The sequence below is a fragment of the Melanerpes formicivorus genome, unplaced genomic scaffold, assembly GCF_026170545.1.
Source record: "Melanerpes formicivorus ecotype bairdi unplaced genomic scaffold, bMelFor1.0.p_v2 SCAF_13, whole genome shotgun sequence".
Taxonomy (NCBI): Eukaryota; Metazoa; Chordata; class Aves; order Piciformes; family Picidae; genus Melanerpes; species Melanerpes formicivorus.
In genome coordinates, this window is record NW_027142365.1 from 19641542 (window position 1) to 19668535 (window position 26994).

Consider the following 26994-nt stretch of genomic DNA (forward strand, 5'->3'; position numbering starts at 1 on the left):
GGTGGGGCTGGGAGGTCTCCAGAGGAGGAGACTCCACAGCCTCTCTGGGCAGCCTGCTCCAGGCCTCCAGCAGCCTCACATCAAAGAAGTTTCTCCTCATGTTGAGATGGAACCTCCTGGGTTCCAGCTTGTACCTCTTGTTCCTTGTCCTATCCCTGGGCATCACCAAACAGAGCCTGGCCCCTTCACCCTGACCCCCAGCCCTCAGCTATTGATAGACATTGATCAGATCCCTCTCAGCCTTCTCCTCTCCAGACTAAACAGCCCCAGGGCTCTCAGTCTCTCTTCACAGGGGAGATGCTCAAGTCCCTTAAGCGCCCTCCTGGCTCTCCCTTGGACTCTCTCCAGCAGGTCTCTGTCTCTCTGGAACTGGGCAGCCCAGCACTGGACACAGGATTGCAGCTGTGGTCTCAGCAGGGCAGAGCAGAGGGGCAGCAGAACCTCCCCAGCCCTGCTGGCCACACTTCTCTTGCTGCCCCCCAGGATGCCATTGGCTCTCTTGGCCCCTGTGGTGGTTTAGGCTGGGTGCTGGCCCGGATGCCACTGCATCGACCACACGTGGGAGGTCCCAAGGGGTGGGCCCAGCCCAGGGGGTGGTCACAGGCAGGTATTCCATTCCCATAATCCCTGCTCCCCTATAAAATGCCCATGCGGGGTCTTCACTTCCTCTTTCGTCCCCAGCTGCAGCCTAGGTCAAATGGCTGAGCCGCCTCCCTTGGGCCTGCCTAGGCCCGAGGCTGGGCAGGGGGGGCGCAGAGAAAGAGCCCTGGGGGGGTTTGGGTGTACCCCCAGGTGGGGATGGGATGTTCTTAGGCATGTTGTGGGATTTCTCTCTTTGTCACAGTGCTTGTGGTTCTCTGTAAAGCTTTCATTGGTGTTTGGTTTTAAATTGTTCTTCTATTTAAACTCTCCATCACCTTTGCAATCCCTTTGTCTGAGTTGTTATTTCTGCCCGTGGTGGGGAGGGGGTCTGCCCCAACCCATTACAGCCCCCAGGGCACATTGCTGTCCATGCAGAACTTGCTGCCCACCAGCACTCCAAGGCCTTTCTCCATGGAGCTGCCCTCCAGCAGGGTGGCTCCCAGTCTGTGCTGGTGCCTGGTGCTGTTCCTCCCCACATGCAGGACTCTGCACTTGTCCTTACAGAACTTCCTGAGGTTCCTCTTGGCCCAGCTCTCAGCCTGTCCTGGTCTGGCTGAGGGGCAGCACATTGAGTGCACCTTTATCCTCTCAGAGAGTTGTGTGCTCTGACATCAGTGGCAGCACAGCCTGACAGGTTCTCAGCCACCCTGCCCAGATTGCTCTCATCAGTACTTTCAAAACCCACCTGGCTGTATTCATACACACACAGAATCATGACAGCTGGAAAGGACCTTCAAGGTCACAGAGTCCAACCACAACCCAGCTGCCATGACCACCAAACTCTGTCCTGCAGCACCACCTCTACAGCTTCTCCAACACCTCCAGGCATGGGGACTCCACCACCTCCCTGGGCAGCCTCTCCCAACCCCTCACCACTACTCCAGCAAAGAAATCTTTCCTCCTCTCCAACCTAACCCTCCCCTGGCACAGCTTCAGCACATTTCCTCTCCTCCTAGCTCTGCTTACTTGGCAGAAGAGACCAACCCCAGCCTCACTCCAGCCTCCTCTCAGGTAGTCCTTTGCAACCTGCCTGGGTGATCCTGCTTTGGCAGTGGGATTTGGACTGGATGATCTCTTGAGGTCCTTTCCAACCCCTAACACTCTGTGATTCTGTGAATATCTTACATGTTTTCAATCAGAAAATGCAGACTATCATTTCATTCCATTTCGTGTTTGCTTCACAAAGAGGCTCTGCTTCTCTGCTTTCACAATTTTTTAACCCCCAAAGAGATCTTCACTATGTTCTACAATCCCAGGAGCTGAATCAGCTGCAGAGCTTCAAAGGGTGGGAGGTTTTTCCATACCTGTCTCCTATAGTTGTTAAATAGCCACTGCCCCTTTCACAGGTTTTCTTTGCTTCTGAGAAGGTCTCAGAGGTGTGTCCAACCAGGTAGCAGTAAAACCCATGTCTGTGCCAGCCCTGTCAAGAACAGGTGACACATCCTTGTCAAAGGGGCAGAGGAGTCCATGATATGATGCAGTGCTTCAATCAACAATCTTTATACCAGCAGTGTGCCCAGGGGGCCAAGAAGGCCAATGGCATCCTGGCCTTCATCAGGAAGAGTGTGGCCAGCAGGAGCAGGGAAGTCATTCTGCCCTGTGCTCAGCACTGCTTAGGCCACATCTTGAGTCCTGTGTCCAGTTCTGGGCTCCTCAGGTTAGGAAAGATGTTGAGCTGCTGCAAGGTGTCCAGAGAAGGGCAACAAAGCTGGGGAGGGGTCTGGAGCACAGCCCTGTGAGGAGAGGCTGAGGGAGCTGGGGTTGCTTAGCCTGGAGGAGGCTCAGGGGAGACCTTCTTGCTCTCTCCAACTCCCTGAAGGGAGGTTGTAGCCAGGTGGGGGTTGGTCTCTTCTCCCAGGCACCCAGCACCAGAACAAGAGGACACAGTCTCAAGCTGTGCCAGGGGAGGTTTAGGCTGAATGTTAGGAAGAAGTTCTTCCCAGCAAGAGAGATTGGCCATTGGGATGTGCTGCCCAGGGAGGTGGTGGAGTCACCATCCCTGGAGGTGTTGAAGAAGCTGTAGAGGTCATGGCAGTTGTGTTGTAGCTGGACTCACTGATCTCAAAGGGCTTTTCCAACCTTGATGGTTCTATGATTCTACAGCAGCTACACAGAAAGCCACAGCAATGGCTTTAGTCATGGGCTGCAGGCAGCTGTGGGGGACAATGCTCCTGACTCAGGTATAGTGCCAGAAAACCCTTCAGAATACTTTAAAGTGAGTGATTGTAGTTAAGATCAGCACCCCCAATCTGCTGCACTATCAGACTGTTTAGGAGAAAGGAAAAGAGAGTTTCAGTGCCAGGGGCAGCTTGTGAAACGAAGGATTCTTGGCTGTGCTTCCTTACCTTTGGGCAGCCAGGGTTCTCCTCTGCTCTCCCAGGAGCTCCTTGTACAGGGTCTCTTCTGCAGATGTAACCCAGCTCTCTGTCACAGGCACTGTCTGCCCAGTGCCCATCCTGCACACAGTGTGAGAGGAAGCAATGAGGGAGACTTGGTTCCTTTAGAAGCATTGTTGGGTTTGGTTTGGATTGGTCTGGTTTGGTTTTAGCACTATTTCAAAGGGACATTAAAGGTCTGTACTTTGTCATGGATTCAAACTATTTCACAGGTTCACAGACTGCATCAGGTTGGAAGCGACCCTCCAAGCCCCCTGCAGGCAGCAGGGACAGCTCCAGCTAGAGCAGGCTGCCCAGGGACATTGAAGCTGGACTTGAATGTCTCCAGGGATGGAGCCTCAACCACCTCCCTGGGCAGCCTGTTCCAGTATCTCCAGTATCCCTGTGCAGAACTTCCTCCTGGTGTCCAACCTAACTCTGCCCTGCTCCAGTTTGAAACCATTGTCCCTTGTTCTATCCCCACAGCCCCTTCTCAACAGTCCCTCCCCAGCCTTCAGGTCCTCTTCAGATATTGAAATGCAGCTCTAAGGTCTCTTCAGAGCCTTTTCTTCTCCAGGCTGAACAGCCCCAACTCTCCCAGCCTGTCCTCATAGCAGAGGTGCTCCAACCCTCTGATCATCTTGGTGGCCTCCTCTGGACCGTCTCCATCAGCTCCAGGTCTCTCATGTGTTGAGGGCTCCAGACTTGAACACATCCCTGCAGGTGAGGTCTCCCCAGAGCAGAGCAGAGGGGCAGGATCCTCTCTCTCCAGCTCTGGCCACACTGCTTTGGATGCAGCCCAGGCTGCCCTTGGCCTTCTGTGCTGCCAGTGCCCATTGCTGGCTCCTGTCCAGCTTCTCCTCCCCCAGCACCCCCAAGTCCTTCTCTGCAGGGCTGCTCTCCATCTCATCCTCCCCAGCCTGTGCAGACACTGTTTGCCCTTGACATCACCTGGTAACATGTGCTGGCTTCTCACTGAGTGCCCAGTGCTGCAGGGGCCATACCTTGCACTTGTTCATTGTGGACAGAGGCCCCAGCCTGGATTGGTATCCAGGGTTTCTCCAGCCCAGTGCAGGTCCTTGCACTTTGCCTTATTGAACCCCTTGAGGTCCTCAGCCTGTGCAGGTGCCTCTGGATGGTGTTTGTGCTCATTTTTTATACCATGTGAAGCTAACAGTGCCACAGGCAGCCTGGGATGGTTTGCTTGGCATCCACTGTACAACCCACAGCCAGACAGGAGCAGTGATCTCATTAGCTCTCATTTAATATTAGATTGGCTTTAGATCAGACATGTTTCTGAGTGAGTGCAGCTGCCTGCCCTGTGCTGCCATTCAGCTATACCTGAGCAGGCTGAGAGCTGGGTGGAGGGGAAGCTCATGAAGTTCAACAAGGGCAAGTGTAGGGTCCTGCATATGGGAAGGAATAACCTTCTACACCACTACAGGTGAGGGCTGACCACCTGGGAAGCAGCTCTGCAGAGAAGGACATAGGAGTGCTGGTGGGCAATGAGTTCCCCATGAGCCAACAATGTGCCCTGGTGACCAAGAACTCCAATGGCCTCCTGGGGTGCACTAAGAAGAGTGTGGCCAGCAGGTCAAGAGAGGTTTCTCTCCCCCTCCACTTTGCCCTGGTGAAACCACACCTGGAATGTTGTGTCCAGATCTGGGCTTCCCAGCTCAGGGTGGACAGGGAACTGCAGGGGAGGGTCCAGCAGAGGCCTCAAAGATGCTGAGGGGCCTGGAGCAGGTTTCTGACAAGGAGAGGCTGAGAGTCCTGGGGCTGTTTAGCCTGGAGAAGAGCAGCCTGAGGGGATCTGATCTGTGCTCAACAATAGCTGGTGGGGGGCAAGAGAATAGAGTCTGAGTCTTTTCTGTGGCACCCAGTAGCAGGGCAAGGGGCAGCAGGTACAAACTAGAGCACCAGAGGTTTCAGCTGAACTGGAGGAAAAACTCCTCTACAGTGAGGCTGCTGGAGGCCTGGAGCAGGCTGCCCAGAGAGGTTGTGGAGTCTCCTCTGGAGACCCTCCAAACCCACCTGGACACTGTGATCCTGGACAACCTGCTGGGGGTGACCCTGCTTTAGCAGGGGGTTGGACACAATGATGTGCAGTGGTGTCTTCCAAGCCCTACCATGCTGGGATTCTGTGATTTGTCTTTAAGTTGTATTCAGAACCATAAACAAATATCCAAGAGTGCAGTGCTAGAGACCTGTGGAGTGATTCTACCTCTCCAGCCAGAAGGACACAGTCTTCCTGCCTGTTGATGGCATGGGTTGGTTCTCCAGGCAGCCAGCTGGTGTATGTCACAGGAGTGCCATCACTCCATTCAAAGTACATTGGGGTGTTGAGATCATGCAGACCAATCCACAGCTCATCCACAGCTTCTAGGAGCAAACAAAAAATCATCTCTGTTAGTACCCAGGCTGAAAGAGGCCAAAGGAGGAAGATTTGATTGACCAACAAGCTGAAAAGATTGCATCCAGTTCTGGGCTCCCCAGCTCAGGAGGGACAGGGATCTGCTGGAGAGACCCCAAGGGAGGGCTACAAGGATGCTGTGGGGACTGCAGCACTGCCTGGGGAGGAGAGGCTGAGAGCCCTGGGGCTGTTCAGTCTGGAGAGGAGAAGGCTGAGAGGGATCTGATCAATGTCTATCAATAGCTGAGGGCTGGGGGTCAGGAAGGAAGGGACAGGGACAGCCTCTGCTCACTGTGCCCTGGGATAGGACAAGGGGCAATGGATACAGCACAGGAGGTTCCACCTCAACATGAGGAGGAACTTCTTGACTGTGAGGGTCCCAGAGGCCTGGAGCAGGCTGCCCAGAGAGGTTGTGGAGTCTCCCTCTCTGGAGCCTTTGCAGCCCTGTCTGGATGTGTTCCTGTGTGAGCTGTGCTGGATTCTCTGCTCCTGCTCTGGCAGGGGGCTGGACTGGAAGCTCTTAAGAGGTCCCTTCCAACCCCTGACACCCTGTGAGCAGTGAAATGTCCACACTGCAGCACAGATTCTTCAGGGATGAATTACAGGAGAGTTTGTTTCAAGAATAAACCAGGTTGGAAGAGGCCTTCAAGATCATCTTGTCCAACGTATCAACTAATCCAACCCACCTATAAAGGGCACTGCTGCTCACTGCAGGCTTGAACACAGCCCTGAGATTAAGGGTCCCATGCTCTACCAACTGAGCTAACTCTGACTAGATCTAGTTCCAATTTTTCTTGCAAGAAGGTAAGAAAACCCCAACCAAAGAAGAAGAGATCCCAGCAGGGAAGACAAGGGCTCAGCTTCCCCAGCTCCTTGCTGTCCCTGCAGCCTGCAGGAGGTGTCTGAGGCAGAGAAATCAGAGCTGTTGCCTTCCAGTGGTGTCAAGGAGTGAAAAACAAATGAAAACCAAAATGCAAGAGGAAATGAAGGGAGCACTAATGACTGCTCTGCTGGGTTGTTGGGGCCTGGGTTTGTTGTAACCCCTGTGGCCTGTGTCCCATAAATGTTCATACCAAGGGTTTGGGCTTTTTAATCCTCTAAAACTGTGACTGTCTGCTTGTTCCAGACACTGCCCTTGCAGAAATACTTACTGTAGCCAAGCTGGGAGAGCAGGGAGCTGTGCTCCTGGGGGCTGTGGATGCTGGCCAGATTGCCATGGCTCTCATTGCAGGAGATTAGGGCTTCATGCCATGCTCTGCGGTCTCTATGAAGCATGAAGCAGTGATCTCCGTAGGCCAGCCATCCTTCTGGGCACTGAGCAGGCTCTGAGTGTCCTCAAAATCAAGAGAAATAAGGTTTTAAACAGTGCAAACTGGGGTGAAGCAGCAGCAAGTACACTGGGAATGAGTTCACTGATAAGAAGGAAAATGGAGCAATCAGGAATGGTCAGAGAATCACAGAGTGGTTTGGGCTGGAGAAGCCCTTCCAGCTCATCCAGCCAACTATTCTCTACCTCTGCCAAGGCTGGGGCTGAGCCATGGCCCTCAGCACCACAGCTCTGCCTCTGGGAAACACCTCCAGGGCTGGCTATTCAACCACCTCCCTGGGCAGCCTGTGCCAGTGCTTCAGAACCCTTTCAGGGAAGAAGTTTCTTCTAATGTCCAACCTAAACCTCCCCTGGGGCAGCTTGAGGCCATTTCCTCTTGTCCTGTCACTTCTTCCTTGGCTCCAGCCTCCTTTCAGGGAGCTGTAGAGAGCAATGAGGTCTCCCCTCACCCTCCTTTCCTTCAGACTACACACCCCCAGCTCCCTCAGCTGCTCCTCCCCAGCCCTGTTCTCCAGCCCCTTCCCCAGCTTCTTTGCCCTTCTCTGGACCTTCTCCATCCCCTCAGGTCCTTCTTGGAGTGAGGGCCCCAAAACTGAACCCAGTCATCAATGTGTGGCCTCATCAGTGCCAAGTACATGGGGACAATCCCTGCCCTGCTCCTGCTGGCCACACCATTGCTGGCCAGGATGCCATTGGCTTTCTTGGCCACCTGGGCACACCCTGACATCTTCATCCAGCTGTCAACCAGCACTGCCAGGTTCTTTTCCTCTGGGCAGTCTCCAGCCACTCTGCCCCAAGCCTGGAGTGCTCATGGGGTTGCTGTGACCCAAGTGCAGGACCCAGCACTTGGCCTTGTTGAATCTCATACAGCTGGCCTTGGCCTTTCAGTCCAGCCTGGCCAGGTCCTTCCATAGAGCCCTCCCACCCTCAAGGGGATCAACACTTCCATCTCAGTTGGTGTCACCTGCAGATTTACTGAGGGTGCTTGGATCCCCTCATCCAGATCACTGATAAAGTCATTAAAGAGATCTGGCCCCAGCACTGGGCCCTGGGAACAAGTGTGTGACCAACTGCATTCAGCTTCATGGAGGATCAGGCTCAGGACCACCTGAGGAACTCAACTTGCATCAATCTGTAGGACCTGATGAGATGCATCCCAGAGTTCTGAAGGAACTGGCTGATGGGGTTGCCAAGACACTCTCCATGGCATATGAAATGTCCTGGCAGTCAGGGAAAGTCCCTGGGGACTGGAGAAATGGAACAAAGAATCATAGAATCAACAAGGTTGGAAAAGACCTCAGAGGTCATCAAGTCCAACCTGTCCCCCAACACCTCCTGACAACTAAACCATGGCACCAAGTGCCACATCCAGTCCCCTCTTGAACACCTCCAGGGATGGGGACTCCACCACCTCCCTGGGCAGCACATCCCAATGGCCAACAACTCTCTCAGTGAAGAACTTTCTCCTCACCTCCAGCCTAAACCTCCCCTGGCACAGCTTGAGACTGTGTCCTCTTGTTCTGGTGCTGCTTGCCTGGGAGAAGAGACCAACCCCCACCTGGCTACAACCTCCCTTCAGGGAGTTGTAGAGAGCAATGAGGTCTCCCCTGAGTCTCCTCTTCTCCAGGCTAAGCAACCCCAGCTCCCTCAGCCTCTCCTCACAGGGCTGTGCTCCAGACCCCTCCCCAGCTTTCTTGCCCTTCTCTGGACACCTTCCAGCAGCTCAACATCTTTCCTAACCTGAGGAGCCCAGACCTGGACACAGGACTCAAGGTGTGGCCTAAGCAGTGCTGGGCACAGGGCAGAATGAGCTCCCTGCTCCTGCTGGCCACACTGTTCCTGATGCAGGCCAGGATGCCCTTGGCCTTCTTGGACCCCTGGGCACACTGCTGGCTCATGTTCAGCTTCTGTCGACCACTACCCCCAGGACCCTTTCTGCCTGGCTGCTCTCAGCCACTCTGACCCCAGCCTGTAAGGGGTAAGAAGGACCTTGGAAGTTACTGACCCGTCAGGATTACCTCTGTGCCCGGGAAGATCATGGAACTGATCCTCCTGGAAGCTCTGCTAAGGCAGGTGGAAGACAGGCAGGTGACTGGAGGCAGCCAGCATGGCTTCACCCAGGGTATGTCCTGCCTGACCAACCTAGGGGCTCTCTGGGATACCTTAACTACATCAGTGGACGAGTAAAGACCAACAGCTGTCACCTCTCTGGTCTTCTGTAAGGCCTTTGACACAGTCCTCACAACATTCTTCTCTCCAAGCTGAGGAGACATGGATTGGATGGGTGGACTGTCCAGGGGATAAGGAATTGGTTGGATGATGGCATCCAAAGGGTAGTGGTCAATGGCTCATGTCCAGATGGAGACAGGTGACAAGTGCTGTCCCTCAGGGGTCTGTACTGGGACCAGAGCTGTTCAGTATCTTCATCAGTGATACAGACAGCAAGGCTGAGGCACCCTCAGCAAGTCTGCTGATGGGACCAAGCTGAGTGGAGATGAGACTGAAGGGTGGGATGGGAGCCAGCCAGAAGGACCTGGACAGGCTGAGAGGTGGCTGAGGAGAAACTCTTGAGGTTCAATAAGGCAAAGTGCAAGGTCCTGCACCAAGATTGGGGCAGTTCTCAATATCAATTCAGGCTGGGGATGATGAGATTGAGAGCAGCCCTGCAGAGAAGGACTTGGGGGTACTGGGGGGGGAGAAGCTGGACAGGAGCCAGCAATGGGCACTGGCAGCACAGAAGGCCAAGGGCAGCCTGGGCTGCATCCAAAGCAGTGTGGCCAAAGCTGGAGAGAGAGGATCCTGCCCCTCTGCTCTGCTCTGGGGAGACCTCACCTGCAGGGCTGGGGCCAGCTCTGGGGCCCCCAACACAAGAGAGACCTGGACCTGATAGATTGGGTCAGAGGAGGCCACCAAGATAATCAGAGGGCTGAAGAACCTCTGCTGTAGGGACAGACTGGAAGAGTTGGGGCTGTTCAGCCTGGACAAGAGAAGGCTCCAGGGAGATCTTAGAGCTGCATTTCAATATCTGAAGAGGACCTACAGGCAGGGACTGTTCAGATGGAGCTGTGGGGATAGGAAAAGAGGCAATGGTTTGAAACTGGAACAGGGCAGAGTTAGGTTGGACATCAGGAGGAAGTTCTGCACAGTGAGGCTGGGGAGACACTGGAACAGGCTGCCCAGGGAGGTGGCTGAGGCTCTGTCCCTGGAGACATTCCAGGTCAGTCTGGCTGTGTCCCTGGGCAGCCTGCTCTAGCTGGAGCTGTCCCTGCTGCCTGCAGGGGGGTTGGACATGATGAGTTTTGAGTGTTACACAATGGCACTGTTGGTGCAGAGCAAGTCATTCTCTGTGTTCAAGGCTTTCCACACTGAGCCTCATTAAATAAAACAGAGAAAATTGGAGTAGAAAAGTGATGTGAAGGAACCTTGTCTTCCTGGGTTACAAGTAGTGCCACTGAGAAATTGGACTGAGACTGTTGCAAACCTTCAGTGATAAGCCAGAGTGCCCTGGAGGAGGAGTGAGGCCTCTCTGAAGTTTGTTTTCATGCCCATACAAATACCTCTGTGGTAATCTGTGGCACAGAGCAGTACCTCTGGAACTGAGGACAGCAATGCTAAAGGAAAACTGCTTCTGAGGTGCCATGAGGATGTGCAGTAGGTTAAAGAAACAACAATGCAGTTGGTTCTGTGCCACTCAGCCAAGCAGAGGAGCAAAGGGCAATGCCAGGAGATGTCATCTTGGTGACACAAATCCTGTCTCTGGCAGAGGGCTTTGCTTTGCTTGCCATACCTGCTGGAAGACTGAGGAGATCCAGAGTGGAGTTTTCCTTTTTGCAGATGTAGCCAAGTCTCAGCTCACAGGGCTGAGCCTCCCATTTCCCATCTCTTCTGGGGTTTAGTACTGCACAGAGGTGCTCAGGCTCAGGGCTTCCTTGAGAGAATCAAAACCAAATTGTCTTGATGTAGCACAGGGTTTATGTCAGCAGCTGAATGCTTCATACACTTACAGCCTGTCCATGTAGCAGCTGCAGGCTCATGGCCACAGTTGCTTTGCTCCTGGAGATGACTGAATCACAGCAGTGTCAGGGCTGGAAGGGACCTCAAGGCTCAGCCAGTTCCAACCCCCCTGCCATGGCCAGGGACACCTCACACCACAGCAGGTTGCTCACAGCCACATCCAGCCTGGCTGCAAACACCTCCAGGCAGGAGGCTTCCACCACCTCCCTGGGCAGCCTGTGCCAGGCTCTCACCACCCTCATGGGGAACAACTTCTTCCTCACATCCAATCTCAATCTCCCCACTTCTACTTTTGCTCCATCCCCCCCAGTCCTATCACTCTCTGACACCCTCAAAAGTCCCTCCCCAGCTTTCTTGGAGCCCCCTGCAGATGCTGGAAGGCCACAATTAGGTGTCCTGAGAGCCTTCTCCTCTCCAGCCTGCACAACCCCAACTCCCTCAGTCTGTCTCCAGGAGCAGCTCCAGCCCTCTGCTCCTCCTCATGGCCCTCGTGAAGGCCAAGGTTTTGTCAGACTGCTGCTCCCTGACAGCTGAGTCCTTGCAGGGAGCAGGTTCTGATAACCCTTGTGAGAGTTGAAGGTACCCAGAGGTTTTGACTGCCTTAAGGACACTCCTTGTACCCTCCAGCTGTGCTGCTGCTTTCCACTTTAGCTGCTTCTGGCAGCAGAGGAGTTTAGCTCTGCCCAGTGTAGTAAAGCCTCCCTCTGAGGTGTTTAGCCTCCTGTGCCTCCCCAGCCCTTCAACTGCATTTTCTCACATTCAGCAGGAGTAGTGCAGCTCTGTACCTGGCATGCAGGGACCACACTGATGGGAAATATTCCCAAAGCTGTTCAACATCTGTTCCTACCTGGTGCCCAGTTCAGGTACCTGAAGGGAAGGCCACCACTCCACTGCCAGCTGCTGTTGAGGTTCAGGTGGTTAAGCCCAATCCAGAGAGATGATCTCTTGCTGTCAATCAAGTCTAGAGAACCCAAAGAGATGAATTGCAGGGAGGTTTGTTAGGAAATGCTCTGCAATTTCTGCTGGAGGCAGAGTGTAGAGTCCTACAGCACTACCAGGCACCAGTACACACTAGGGGCTGTCCTGCTGGAAAGACCTTGGAGTATCCCCAAAATCCATTGCACAGACTCAGAGAGTGCATCAGGTTGGGAGGGAACCTCAAAGGGCATCTTGTCCAACCCCCTGCAGGCAGCTGGGACAGCTCCAGCTAGAGCAGGCTGCCCAGGGACACAGCCAGGCTGAGCTTGGAAGGCTCCAGGGATGGAGCCTCAACCACCTCCCTGGGCAGCCTGTTCCAGTGTCTCCCCAGCCTCACTGTGCAGAAATTTTTCTGGGTGTCCAACCTAACTCTGCCCTGCTCCAATTTCAAATCATGGCCCCTCAGCCTATCCCTGCAGCCCCTTCTGAACAGTCCCTCCCCAGCCTGCATCTAGGTCCCCTGTAGATATTGAAATGCAGCTCTAAGGTCTCCCTGGAGCCTTCTCTTGTCCAGACTGAACACCCCCAGCTCCCTCAGACTGCCCTCACAGCAGAAGTTCTCCAGCCCTCTGATCATCTTTATGGCCTCCTCTGGACCCTCTCCATCAGCTCCAGGTCTCTCTTGTGTTGGTGGCTCCACAGCTGGCTCCAGCCCTGCAGGTGAGGTCTCCCCAGAGCAGAGCAGAGGGGCAGGATCCTCTCTCTCCATCCCTGGCCACACTGCTTTGGATGCAGCCCAGGCTGCCCGTGGCCCTCATTGTGTCCAACCCAAATCTTCCCTGCCCAGGTTTCTTTCCTTCTCTTTCTCTGAAGAAGCAGTAGCAATGGGAAGTGATTTCAAATGGCAATGCCACAACTTCCAGAAGTTCCAGCTATGGGGAGCTCAATTACAGTAATTGTGCTGTTTTCTCTACCCAGCCCAGCCACCATCTCCACATCAGATCCCCACTGGCATGATGAAAGCTCTGAAGCACTGCAAACACTCAGGGAAAGCCTCTTTGCAAGTGTTTTCACTGTGCCATGCTTATTAGCTCACCTCTTAGATACTGCTGCTCCTGGAGCTCTGTGACACTCAGCAGTTCTGCTTCCTGCTGCTGGCAGCTCTGCCTTGCTTGGTGCCAGGTGAGAGCTGCCTGGTGGTTTACCTGGTAGCGTGCTCCTGTCAAAGGATCTGTGCTCCAGAATCTGTCTGTGTCTGCATGAGAGAAAGGAGACTCAGTGTGACACTTCCTTACACAAAGTGCTGGGAGAAAATGTAACTGCAGGCTGCCTGGTGCAAGGAGATGCTGGAGCTAATAGGGCTCAGAACCCCCAGCCCCACACTGCTGTCAGCTTGCTTTGTGCCATGGACATTAGTAGAGAAGGACCTTTCAACCCTCACTATCCATACAGGCTGGGGGATGAGGAGTGATAGAAAGCAGCCCTGAGGAAAAGGACTTGGGGGTGTTGGTGGGGGAGAAGCTGGGCAGGAGCAGGCAGTGTGAGACTGCAGCACAGAAGGCCAATGGCAGCCTGGGCTGCATCCAAAGCAGCATTGCCAGAGATCCAGAGAGGTGATTCTGACACTTGGCTCTGCTCTGCTGAGACCTCACCTGCAGGGCTGTGTCCAGTTCTGGACAGGAAGGACCTGGACCTGATGGAGAGGGTCCAGAGGAGGCCACAAAAATGCTCAGGGGGTTGGAGCAGCTCTGCTGCAAGGACAGGCTGAGGGAGCTGGGGGTGTGCAGCCTGGAGAAGAGAAGGCTCCAGGGAGACCTAAGAGCAGCCTGCCAGTACCTGAGGGCTGCAGAAGGACTGTTTGCAAAGGCCTGCAGGGACAGGAGCAGGGGCAATGGCTTCAAACTAGAGCAGAGCAGATTGAGATTGGATGTGAGGAACAAGTTCTGCACCAGGAGGGTGGTGGAACACTGGCACAGGTTGCCCAGGGAGGTGGTTGAGGCTCCTTCCCTGGAGATATTCAAGGTGAGTCTGGACAGGGCTCTGGGATAAGGATGCCCCTGCTGAGTGCAGAAGGTTGGACTGGATGAGCTTTGGAACTCCCTTCTGTCCTGGACCACTCTGTGATCCTTTCTTTTTCTTCTCACCTCTCAAATCTGATAATCTCCAGGTGGAAAAATGCAATGTAAAACTATCAACAAACCAGGACTGCTCATCATCTGCTCTGACAAGGGGTTCAGCAGCTCAGGGCTGATGGTGACTGAAATCTTTGATGAAATACAAAAGAAATGCAAACAGGGGTGGAAAGCTTGCTTTTCAAACCTTGCCACCTTTGATGGCACTTCCAGCACTCCAGGCTTGGGAAAGCATGGCTTGGAAGGCTCATAGGATCACAGAACTGTCAGGGCTGGAAGGGGCCTCAAGGATCAGCCAGTTCCAACCCCTCTGCCATGGGCAGGGACACCTCACACCACAGCAGGTTGCTCACAGCCACATCCAGCCTGGCTGCAAACACCTCCAGGCAGGAGGCTTCCACCACCTCTCTGGGCAACCTGTGCCAGGCTCTCACCACCCTCATGGGGAACAACTTCTTCCTGACATCCAGTCTCAGTCTCCCCACTTCTAGTTTTGCTGCAAGTAGATCCCAAGTAGAGAAGGACCTGAGGGTGTTGGTCAGCAGCCACCTGATGATGAGCCAGAGTGCCCAGGTGGTCAAGAAGGCCAACAGCATCCTGGCCTGGACCAGCAATGGTGTGGCCAGCAGGAGTAGGGAAGGGATTGTTGCCCTGCACTCAACAGTGGTGAGGTCATGTCTTGAGTACTGGGTTCAGTTTTGGGTGCCTCACTCCAAGAGGGACATTGAGGAGCTGGAGCAGGCCCAGAGAAGGGCAAGGAAGCTGGGAAAGGGTCTGGAGAACAGGGCTAATGAGGAGCAGCTGAGGGAGCTGGGGGTGTTTAGTCTGGAGAAGAGGAGGCTGAGGGGAGACCTCATTGCTCTCTACAGCTCCCTGAGAGGAGGTTGGAGCCAAGTGGATGTTGGTATCACAGTATCACAGTATCACTTAGGTTGGAAAGGACCTCGAGGATCATCGAGTCCACCCTATCAACACAGACCCCATGACCAGACCATGGCACCAAGTGCCACGTCCAATCTCCCCTTGAACGCCTCCAGGGTCGATGACTCAACCACCTCCCTGGGCAACCGGTTCCAATGTCGAGTGACTCACTCGGTGAAGAACTTCCTCCTCACCTCGAGTCTGAACCTCCCCTGGCGCAGCTTGAGACTGTGTCCTCTTGTTCTGGTGCTGGTTGCCTGGGAGAAGAGGCCAACTCCCTCCTGGCTACAACCACCTTTCAGGTAGTTGTAGAGGGCAATAAGGTCACCCCTGAGCCTCCTCTTCTCCAGGCTAAGCAACCCCAGCTCCCTCAGCCTCTCCTCATAGGGCTTGTGTTCAAGGCCTCTCCCCAGCCTTGTGGCCCTTCTCTGGACACGCTCAAGTGTTTCGATATCCTTCTTAAACTGAGGAGCCCAGAACTGGACACAGGACTCAAGGTGCGGCCTAACCAGAGCAGAGTACAGGGGCACTATGACCTCCCTGCTCCTGCTGGCCACACTATTCCTAATGCAGGCCAGAATGCTATTGGCCCTCCTGGCCACCTGGGCACACTGCTGCTCATATTCAGGTGGCTGTCGATCAGCACCCCCAGGTCCCTCTCTGTCTGGGAGCTCTCAGCCACTCTGACCCCAGCCTATAGCTCTGCATGGGGTTGCCGTAGCCAAAGTGCAGCCCCTGGCACTTGGACTTGTTGAATGCCATCCCATTGGACTCTGCCCATCTGTCCAGTCGGTCGAGGTCCCTCTGCAGAGCCTTTCTACCCTCTAACTGACTAACATCTGCCCCTAACTTTGTGTCATCTGCAAACTTGCTGATGACTGACTCTACCCCTTCATCCAGATCATCAACGAATATGTTGAAGAGCACAGGGCCCAGCACTGATCCCTGGGGGACACCACTGGTGCCTGGCCTCCAGCTGGATGCGGCACCGTTCACGACCACTCTCTGGGCCCGGCCCTCCAGCCAGTTCCTAACCCAGCACAGAGTGTAGTGGTCCAAGCCACGGGCTGACAGCTTAGTCAGCAGTTTGCTGTGGGGGACGGTGTCAAAGGCCTTGCTGAAGTCTAGGTAGACCACATCCACAGGCCTCCCCACATCCACCAGGCGGGTCTTGTCCTAAGAAGCAAGTGAGAGGATGAGGGGAAATGGCCTCACATTGCCTCAGGGGAGGTTCAGATTGGATGTGAGGAAATGGTTGGCAGGCCCTGGGACAGGCTGCCCAGGGAAGTGGAGGAGTCACCACCCTGCAGGTATTTCAGAGACCTGCAGATGTGGCTCTTGGGCTCATGGGTTCCTGGTGGCAGTGTAAGGTTTCTCATCGATCTTTTCCATCCTGAATGATTTGATGCTTTGATGCTTTGTTTACAGTTCAGTGCTTCTTTCTTGCCTGCATGCTTGAGGCAACTGGAGTTTAGAAACTGCCTTCTGAGAGTTCCCTGCTAGCAGAGCTGCTCCCTGGGCAAGTGCTAAGGGGCTGTGGTCACAGCTTCCCTTCACATTCTCTTTCCCTGAGGGAAACACATTGGACTTCCCCAGCAGTTTGTTGCAGGGCTCTTCCTTTATTGCTGATTCTTTGCCAATTCTTAGCTTCTTTTACTTCAGCTGCTTTTGAGTGGTAGCTTCAGGAGTTGGTGATAGTGATCCAACAGTTATCTAATCACAGGATCACAGCTCACGGGATGTTAGGAGTTGGAAGGGACCTCTGGAGAGCTTCCAGTCCAACCCCTGCCAGAGCAGGAGCAGAGAATCCAGCACAGGTCACACAGGAACACATCCAGACAGGGCTGCAAAGGCTCCGCAGAAGGAGACTCCACAACCTCTCTGGGCAGCCTGCTCCAGGCCTCTGGGATCCTCACACCAACAAATTTTCTCCTCATGTTGAGGTGGAACCTTCTCTGTTCCAGTTTGTATCCATTGGTCCTTCCCTTATTGTTGTGCACCATCGAAAAGAGCTTGGCCCCCTCCACTTGCCCCCAGCCCTCAGCTATTGATAGACATTGATCAGATCCCTCTCAGCCTTCTCCTCTCCAGACTGAACAGCCCCAGGGCTCTCAGCCTCTCCTCCTCAGGCAGTGCTGCAGTCCCTGCAGCATCCTTGCAGCCCTCCCTTGGACTCTCTCCAGCAGATCCCTGTCCCTCCTGAACTGGGGAGCCCGGAGCTGGATGCAATATCCCAGGTGAGGTCTCAGCAGGGCAGAGTAGAGAGGGAGGAGATCCTCACTGGCTCTGCTGGCCACACTCCTCTGAATGCAGCCCAGGACCCCATTGGCCTTCTTGGCCCCCAGGGCACATTGCTGTCCCATGGAGAGCTTGCTGCCCACCAGCACTACCAGATCCCTCTCCACAGGGCTGCTCTCCAGCAGATCACCTCCCAGCCTGTACTGCTGGAGGTTATCCTTCCTGCCCATGTGCAGGAATGCTGTGGCATTGCAGAGAGGTTGTGGAGTAAAATGGAGTCATGTGTCCAGGTGTGACCAGCCTGGCAATACTGCTGGATTTCCCCAGCAGTGCATTGTTACAGCACTTGGGACTTACAGGCAGTGGGACAGAAGCCATAGAGATGGTCCTGGTCGAAGGTGGGGGTGGTGGCACACCAGAGCAAGCCGTCAGCCCTGCCAGCCGCCGTGCACTCGCTGTGCCAGCTGCCCCCCAGCCGGAAGGGGAAGGCACAGGGAGCTCCGTTGGCATTTCCTGCCAGGGTGAACAGCTCTGAGGGGGAAAAAGAGTAGGGTTAGTGGCTGGACATGGTGAGCATAGAATCACAGAATGGGTGGTTGGAAGGGACCTCCAAAGCTCACCCAGTCCAACCCCTCTGCACTCAGCAGGGACATCCCCAGCTAGATCAGGTTGCCCAGAGCCCTCTCCAGCCTCACCTTGAATATCTCCAGGGATGGAGCCTCAGGCACCTCCCTGGGCAACCTGTGCCAGTGTTCCACCACCCTCCTGGTGCAGAACTTGTTCCTCACATCCAATCTCAATCTGCTCTGTTCTAGTTTGAAGCCATTGCCCCTGGTCTTGCCCCTGCAGGCCTTCGCAAGCAGTCTCTTTGCAGCCTTCTTGTAGCCCCTTCAGGTACTGTCAGGCTGCTCTTAGGTCTCTAGGCGGAACATTCCAATGGCTGAGAACCCTTCCAGGCAAGAAATATCTCCTAACATCCAGTCTGAACCTCCCCTGGGGCAGCTTGGAACCATTGCTTCTGCTCCTGGCCCTTGACACCCAGGAGCAGAGGCTGTCCCCTCCTCACTGCAACCTCCCTGCAGGGAGCTGCAGAGAGCAAGGAGGTCTCCCTCAGCCTCCTCTTCTCCAGCCTCAACACCCCCAGCTCCCTCAGCCTGTCATTGTAGCAGAGCTGCTCCAACACCATGATCATTTTTGAGGCCCTACTCTGGACCCTCTCCATCAGGTCCAGGTCCTTCCTATATTAGGGATGTGCTGCACACCTTCAGGCAGGTGCCTGTATATCTTAACCAATTATCATCCAGTCCACCTCTTCCTCAGTAGCAACAGATAATGTTAGAATAGGATAGGATAGGATAGGATAGGATAGGATAGGATGGGATGGGATAGGATAGGATAGGATAGAATAGAATAGAATAGAATAGAATAGAATAGAATAGAATAGAATAGAATAGAATAGAATAGAATAGAATAGAATAGAGCAGGTTGGAAAAGACCTTTGAGATCATCAAGTCCAACCTGTCACCCAGCACCATCTGATCAACTAACCCATGGCACCAAGTGCCTCATCCAGGCTCTTCCTAAACACCTCCAGGGATGGTGACTCCACCACCTCCCTGGGCAGCACATCCCAATGGCCAATCTCTCTTGCTGGGAAGAACTTCTTCCTAACATCCAGCCTAAACCTCCCCTGGCACAGCTTGAGACTGTGTCCTCTTGTCCTGGTGCTGGGTGCCTGGGAGAAGAGACCAACCCCCACCTGGCTACAACCTCCCTTCTGGTAGTTGTAGAGAGCACTAAGTAAGGCCAAGGAGAGCAGAAATCAGAGGAGCCTATCCATGGTGGAGAGGAAATGGGCTCAATAAACCATTAAGATTAATCTAAAGCTTCACCTTCATGGCCTCGAGAGCACAAATCCTCCCTGGTTCCATAGATCCTCCACCTCTGGGCCGGTCCTGTGCTCAGCACAGCCTTGTCCTCTTGCCTGTTGCCAGCACTGAGAAATAAACTTTCCCCTTGGAGTGCCAGGGTGCCATTTCTGCACTCCCATGTCAGGAATGCCCTCTGCTGGTGGCATGAGTACAAAGAGATGTTGGCCTGGCTTCGCCTGTGGGGCACTCCCAAGCACTGTGCAAAGGCCACGCTCAGCACTCGCTGCTCAGACACCCACTTGAACTCTTGTGACTCTGTGTTTGTCTGGCAGGCAGCTGCTGTGACTGCTCCAGAGCTCTGAGCCACCAAACACAGCTGAGTGTCCACGTTGTAGATTAAAAACTTCCCCTTGTCTGTAAGAGAAAATGACCACAGTTAAAGCAGTGATGGAGAGCACCGGAGGAGGGGAGCTTGTGAGGCGCTGCCCTGCTCTGGCTCATGCCAGGAGACTCAGTCTGAGTCACTTCTGCAGAGGTGCAAAGCTGGGAAGGAAAAACATGTGTAGCAGCTCCAGTAAATACAATACACAGGAGTAAGGGAACATAAAATACACCCAGTCCAACCCCTTGCACTCAGCAGGGACATCCTCCACTGGATCAGGTTACCCACAGCCCTGTCCAGCCTCACCTTCAATATCCCCAGGGATCGAGCCTCAACCCCCTCCCTGGGCAACCTGTTCCAGTGTTCCACCACCCTCCTGCTGCAGAACTTGTTCCTCACATCCAGTCTCAATCTGCTCTACTCCAGTTTGAAGCCATTGCCCCTGGTCCTGCCCCTGCAGAAATTTGTAATCCCCACCTGGTGATGTAGCATCAGCCCCAGAGCCACCTGAGAGAATAACTGTGGAAGGGACAATGTGATACCCTCCCAAAACACCCAAGGAAATGCTGAGAGCATAGAATCAACCAGGTTGGAAAAGACCTCAGAGGTCATCAAGTCCAACCTATTACCTAATGCCTAACACCTCCTGACAACTAAACCATGGCTCCAAGTGCCACATCCAAGCCTCTCTTGAACACTTCCAGGGATGGGGACTCCACCACCTCCCTGGGCAGCACATCCCAAGGGCCAATCTCTCTTGCTGGGAACAACTTTCTCCTCACCTCCAGCCTGAACCTCCCCTGGCACAGCTTGAGACTGTGTCCTCTTGTTCTGGTGCTGATTGCCTGGGAGAAGAGACCAACCCCCACCTGGCTACAACCTCCCTTCAGGGAGTTGTAGAGAGCAATGAGGTCTTCCCTGAGCCTCCTCTTCTCCAGGCTAAGCAACCCCAGCTCCCTCAGCCTCTCCTCACAGGGCTGTGCTCCAGACTCCTCCCCAGCCTTGTTGCCCTTCTCTGGACACCTTCAAGTCTCTCAATGTCCTTCTTAAATGGAGGAGCCCAGAAGTGGACACAGGACTCAAGGTGTGGCCTAACCAGTGCTGAGCACAGGGGCTGGGATGTTAGGGCACAGCCAGTGTTGGATAGAGCACAAAGTAGAAAGCATCAGGGAAATTCTGGGAAGCTCTGCCAGGAGGAGTAGCTCTTGTTGTGGTTCCTGCCTTTAGTACCATCCCAAGGGGTTGCTTTGTCTGGCTTAGTAAGCTGTGGCAGATCACTTCTTCAGATCTAACTTTGGAGCTGAAAATCTACTTTCTTCTCTCCATTTAGATAGAGGACATTATATCTTGTTAAATCTTTCCTTCCTTACTGCTAAGTGCTTAGTGTAGTGTCCCACGTTTCAGCTGCTGCCTCTCAAAGCATTTTGGGATCTAAAAATAGAAGTTCTTGCTGGAAACTGTGAGGCTTGTGCTTGGGGCTGTCCTGGGGGCTTGGGTCCCAGCTTGCAGAGGAGAGAGGAGAGCCCATTTGTGCACAGGCTAGTGCTGCCACAGCTCACACAGCTTTGGCAAGCTGGGATCTGTACTCCACTCCACACATCTAATGACTTGAAGGATACAGGAAAACTGCCCCTGACTCTTATTCCCATCCTCACAAGGGAGCTGTGGTCTGCCCTTGGGGTGCTGTGCAGCTCTTATCCTCACCCTGAAAGCTGCAGTGATTATTCCAGGGCTGTGCTTGACTCTTTTTCTCCCCACAGTATCATAACTCTCATCAAGCCATAAGCTCCATCTCATCCCACACAGCCTGGGGCTGGGAGGTGCACATACAGATGCACATACAGCACCTTGCTGAAGTCCTTTCTCCATTTCAGCTACTCAGTGACACACACAGACCAGGACCTTGGAGCACACTGAAGTCAATCTTCTCAGAGCTGACACAGCCAACAGTTAAGCTGTACCCCCCAGGAAACCTTTCTCTGCATCCATGGCTCTCCATTTATCCCATCCTGAGCCTTTAAAAGTGAACCAACACCTCTGCACCTGCATCCCTGCTAAACATCCATGGACCACTGCAGGCAGAATGAATCCCAGCTGCAGGGGAGGGAAGCTGCATGGACATTGTAAAGCAGGACAGCACAAACATGGCAACTTTCACATCCACTTTAGCAGGGGGTACAAAAAACACAAAGACTCACCAAGTGTCTGAGCAGCAGTGTGAAGGGAAGAGAGGAAAAACAAGACTGCAGAGAGAGTCAAATGTTTCATTTTTCCTTCTTGTTCACAAAGAAATGGGCTGAAAAGAATGGCTGCAGTGGGAGGCTTCAGGGAACCAAGTGGCACTGGCTTCTGTTCTCTGGGGGCAGAGTTTTAGCTGCCAGAGAAAACCCTGGGTTCTAAATAGGGAAATGTCCTGTCACATGGGGGGCTCCTGTCACATGGGAGATCCTGTCACATGTGGGGTTCTGAAGCCTATAAGTAAGTGCAAAATTCAAACTTGGCCTCTGAAAGTGAAGTTTCCATCTCTTCAAATGCAAGTCTCAAAGTTTGCCACCACAGCCCTGGGTAATGGCTGAGAACCCTTCCAGGCAAGAAGGATTTCCTAGCATCCAGCCTGAACCTCCCCTGGGGCAGCTCAAAACCATTGCCTCTGCTCCTGGCCCTTGACACCCAGGAGCAGAGGCTGTCCCCTCCTCACTGCAACCTCCCTGCAGGGAGCTGCAGAGAGCAAGGAGGTCTCCCTCAGCCTCCTCTTCTCCAGCCTCAACACCCCCAGCTCCCTCAGCCCCTCCTCTAGCCCAGGGGCTCCAGGCCCTTCTCCAGCCTGGCTGCCCTGCTCTGCACAGGCTCCAGCCCCTCAGTGTCCTTCCTGCAGGGAAGGCCCAGAGCTGAACACAGCACTCCAGCTGTGGCCTCCCCAGTGCTGAGCACAGGGGGATGATCCCCTCCCTGGCCCTGCTGCCCACCCTGCTTCTGACCCAGGCCAGGATGCCTTTGGCTTTCTTGCCCCTGGGCACTGCTGCCTCCTGCTCAGTGACTGCCACCCAACACCCCCAGGTCCCTCTCCCAGCTGCAGCTTTCCAGCCACACATCCCCAGGTCTGGAGCTCCCCATGGGGTTGCTGTGAGCCAGGTGCAGGACCTGGCCCTTGGCCTTGTTGAACTTCCTCCAATGAGCCTTGGCCCATGGCTCTCACCTGTCCAGGTCCTGCTGTGAAGCTTCTCTAGCCTCTAGCAGCTGGACACAGCCACCCAGCCTGGTGCCATCTGCAGACTTCCAGAGGGAGCCTCAGTGCAGACATTAAAGAGCTCTGGGGCACACCACTGGAGACTGGCACCAGCCAGATTTGGCTTCATTCCCTACCACTCTTTGCCCCTGGCCATCAGCCAGTTTGCTATACAGGGCAGGGGGCACTGAGCTAAGCCTGGACACATCTGAGAGGGGATCATTTGATTCTGCTCAGCAGCTGGGCACTATGCAGCCACCTGGCTGTTGTCTTCTCCAGTTTATCAGCTGGTAAAACTACTGTGCTGTGTCATCTGAATTTGTCTCAGGAGAGCCTGTAGAAATTAGAATTGTAGAAGCACAGAATGGTCTGGGTTGGGGGTTGGAAGGGACCTCCAAAGCTCACCCAGTCCAACCCCTCTGCACTCAGCAGGGACATCCCCAGCTAGATCAGGTTGCCCACTGCCCTGTCCAGCCTCACCTTGAACATCTCCAGGCATGGAGCCTCAACCACCTCCCTGGGCAACCTGTGCCAGTGTTCCACCACCCTCCTGGTGCAGAACTTGTTCCTCACATCCAATCTCAATCTGCTCTGCTCTAGTCTGAAGCCATTGCCCCTGCTCCTGTCCCTGCAGGCCTTTGCCAACAGTCTCTCTGCAGCCTTCTTGTAGCCCCCTTCAGGTACTGGAATATTGTTATTAAGTCTCCCTGGAGCCTTTTCTTCTCCAGGCTGAACACCCCCAGCTCCCTCAGCCTGTCCTTGCAGCAGAGCTGCTCCAACCTCCTGATCATTTCTGGGGCCCACCTCTGTTAACCTTTCTGTTAAGCAGCTGTTTTGACAAGAGAATTGCCTTTCAAACTGATTTAATCCAAAAAGCACAGATTGCACTACTCAGCAACTCAGTCCTGTACCAACTGCAAAGAGAGAAGCAGAGAGGAATCTCAAACATTGCCAGGGGGGCTCAGCCCTTTACTAAGACAAAATCGCAGTCTCACAGTATCACCAAGGTTGGAAGAGACCTCGATGATCATCGAGTCCAACCTGTCACCACAGACCTCATGACCAGACCATGGCACCAAGTGCCACATCCAATCCCCTCTTGAACACCTCCAGGGATGGGGACTCCACCACCTCCCTGGGCAGCACATTCCAATGGCTAACAACTCTCTCTGGGAAGAACTTTCTCCTCACCTCCAGCCTAAACCTCCCCTGGCACAGCTTGAGACTGTGTCCTCTTGTTCTGGTGCTGGGTGCCTGGGAGAAGAGACCAACCCCTTCCTGGCTACAAGCACCTTTCAGGCAGTTGTAGAGAGCAAGAAGGTCTCCCCTGAGCCTCCTCTTCTCCAGGCTAAGCAACCCCAGCTCCCTCAGCCTCTCCTCACAGGGCTGTGCTCAAGGCCTCTCCCCAGCTTTGTTGCCCTTCTCTGGACACCTTCAAGTCTCTCAATGTCCTTCTTAAACTGAGGAGACCAGAACTGGACACAGGACTCAAGGTGTGGCCTAACCAAAGCAGAGTACAGTGGCACAATGACCTCCCTGCTCCTGCTGGCCACACTGTTCCTGATGCAGGCCAGGATGCCCTTGGCCTTCTTGTCCACCTGGGCACACTGCTGGCTCATGTTTAGGCAGCTGTCAATCAGCACCCCCAGGTCCCTCTCTGTTTGGCAGCTCTCAGCCACTCTGACCCCAGCCTGTAGCTCTGCATGGGGTTGTTGTGGCCAAAGTGCAGCCCCTGGCACTTGGACTTGTTGAATGCCATCCTGTTGGCCTCTGCCCAGCTGTCCAGTCGGTCGAGGTCCCTCTGCAGAGCCCTTCAGCCCTCTAACTGACCAACATCTGCTCCCAGCTTGGTGTCATCTGCAAACTTGCTGATGACTGACTCAATCCCTTCATCCAGATCAGCTTCAGCCATGCTGCTGTGATTTGTTTTGAAGGATGTGGTGGGTTGAGATTTGCCTCCAACTTTAACCTTCCCAGCCCAGCTCAGCAGGAAGCAAATGCAAGCTGTGTTTAGAGGCAAAACTACACTCTCCAGTGGAGTGCAAGGAATGTGTACAACATATCCAGGAGTTACAACATGCACAGGGATTGACAATTAACAAACAACACAAGAACTCCCCTGGTCAGAGACCAGGAGAGCTGTGCCTCTGACCCCCACCCCCTGTCCCAGTGGGTGAAAGGAGCAGGGAAAAAGTATCTAGCTGTTGGACTTCACCACAGCAGTGCAGCCAAGGTCAAGCAGAAGCAGGTTAGTAAATCCCTTCAGATGCAACAAGCAAGAAGAGAAGAGATCAGAAGAAGTGCCCCCAGAATGTTTTGGCACAAGTGTCTGACAGCAGATATGTCTCCAGTGAAATTGTTTAGAATCAGCTCTGGTTTTCCTTTTCACACCCAGTTGGGATTTATTTACATTTTTCTACGTTTCTGCTTCAAATCTGTGACAAAACTTTAAAGGCATAGCCTGAAACTACCGCAAAGGAAAAGGAGGGAAGGTAATCATCAGAAAGTGCCATTTGAGTTGTCTCTCATTGTTCCTCTCTTTGTCATGGAGACATCTTCAGTAAGTTTGCAGATGACACCAAGCTGGGGGCAGGAGTTGATCTGTTAGAGGGTAGGAGAGCTCTGCAGAGGGACCTCAACAGGCTGGACAGATGGGCAGAGGCCAAGGGCAGGAGATTGAACACATCCAAGTGCCAGGTGCTGCACTTTGACCACAACAACCCCAGGCAGTGCTACAGGCTGGGGTCAGAGTGGCTGAGTGCAGCCAGGCAGAGAGGGACCTGGGGGTAGTGGTTGACAGCAGCTGAACATGAGCCTGCAGTGTGCCCAGGTGGCCAAGAAGGCCAATGGCATCCTGGCCTGCATCAGGAAGAGTGTGGCCAGCAGGAGCAGGGAGGTCATTCTGCCCTGTGCTCAGCACTGCTCAGGCCACACCTCGAGTCCTGTGTCCACTTCTGGGCTCCTCAGGTTAGAAAAGATGTTGAGATGCTGGAAGGTGTCCAGAGAAGGGCAACAAAGCTGGGGAGGGGTTTGGAGCACAGCCCTGTGAGGAGAGGCTGAGGGAGCTGGGGTTGCTTAGCCTGGAGAAGAGGAGGCTCAGGGGAGACCTCATTGCTCTCTCCAACTCCCTGAACGGAGGTTGGAGCCAGGTGGGGGTTGGTCTCTTCTCCCAGGCAAGCAGCACCAGAACAAGAGGACACAGTCTCAAGCTGTGCCAGGGAAGGTTCAGGTTGGATATTAGGGAAAAATTCTTCCCAGAAGGAGAGATTGTCCCTTGGGATGTGCTGCCCAGGGAGGTGGTGGAGACACTGTCCCTGGAGGTGTTCAAGAGGGGATTGGATGTGGCACTTGGAGTGGTGGGGAATGGAGTTAACTCCAGGTGGCAGCTGAGCACAAGTGGTGTTCCCCAGGGCACAGTGCTGGGGCCAGTTGTGTTTAACATCTTAATGATCTGGAGCAGGGAATTGAGACACCCTCAGTAAGTCTGCAGATGACACGAAGCTGGGCAGGAGTGTTGATCCGCTTGAAGGCAGGAAGGCTCTGCAGAGGGCCCTGGCCAGGGTGGATGGATGGGGCAAGGTCAGCTGAAGTTCAACAGGGCCAAGTGCTGAGTCCTGCACTTGGGTCACAACAACCCCATGCAACTCTCCAGGCTTGGTGAAGGGTGGCTTGGAAGATTCCCAACATTGAGAGGACCTGGAGGTGATGGTTCATAGCCAGCTAAAGAGGAATCAGTGTGTGCCCAGGTGACCAAGAAGGCCACCAGCATCCTGGCCTGGATCAGCAATGGTGTGGCCAGCAGGAGCAGGGAAGTGACCATCCCCTTGTATTCAGCACTGGTGAGGTCACATCTTGAGTTCTGGGTTCAGCTTTGGGTCCCTCACTACAAGAAAGACATTGAGGAGTTGGAGCAGGCCCAGGGAAGGGCAACAAAGCTGGGGAGAGGTCTGGAGAACAGGGCTGGGGAGGAGCAGCTGAGGGAGCTGAGGTGTTCAGTCTGGAGAAGAGGCAACTGGGGGGAGACCTCATTGCTCTCTGCAACCCCCTGAAAGGAGGCTGAAGCCAGGTGGGAGTTGGTCTCCTCTCCCCAGTAACAAGTGACAGGGCAGGAGGAAACAGCCTCAAGTTGCCCCAGGGGAGGTTTAGGTTGGAGATTAGAAGAAACTTCTTCCCTAAAAGGGTTCTCAAAGCCTGGCACAGGCTGCCCAGGGAGGTGGTTGCATTCCCATCCCTGGAGGTGTTTCCCAGAGGCTGAGATGTGGTGCTGAGGGCCATGGCTCAGCATCAGCCTTGGCAGAGTTAGAGAACAGTTGGACTTAAAGGTCTTTTAGCACCAAAAATGATTCTGCTCTTCTAAGCAGCAGTCCAAAGCCATGGGAATCCATCCTGCCCAAGGAGCTCTCCTGTGCAGCCTTTATGGCCTGGATGGATTCCCAGAGACACCTCCCCTGGGGTTTTTTTCTTTTTCCCCTTCAGCAGGTCACAGACAGCCTGGAATTCACAGAGAGCACTGCAAACCTCACAGGCATTTCAGT

The 26994-nt window shown here is 54.1% G+C and overlaps 1 protein-coding gene across 1 annotated transcript in view; it reads right to left on the minus strand.

The window, feature by feature from the left end:
• The window catches only part of LOC137444984 (macrophage mannose receptor 1-like), a 56845-nt gene extending 35281 nt beyond the window's left edge, over positions 1 to 21564 (minus strand). Inside the window, 10 exon segments of the mRNA XM_068146363.1 lie at positions 1947 to 2062; positions 2988 to 3098; positions 5242 to 5399; positions 6582 to 6764; positions 10545 to 10685; positions 11619 to 11732; positions 12786 to 12944; positions 17338 to 17511; positions 18873 to 19265; positions 21432 to 21564. Of these exon segments, the coding sequence (XP_068002464.1) occupies positions 1947 to 2062; positions 2988 to 3098; positions 5242 to 5399; positions 6582 to 6764; positions 10545 to 10685; positions 11619 to 11732; positions 12786 to 12944; positions 17338 to 17511; positions 18873 to 19265; positions 21432 to 21501 (1619 nt within the window). The 5' untranslated portion in view covers positions 21502 to 21564.
• Between the last annotated feature and the right edge of the window lie 5430 nt (positions 21565 to 26994).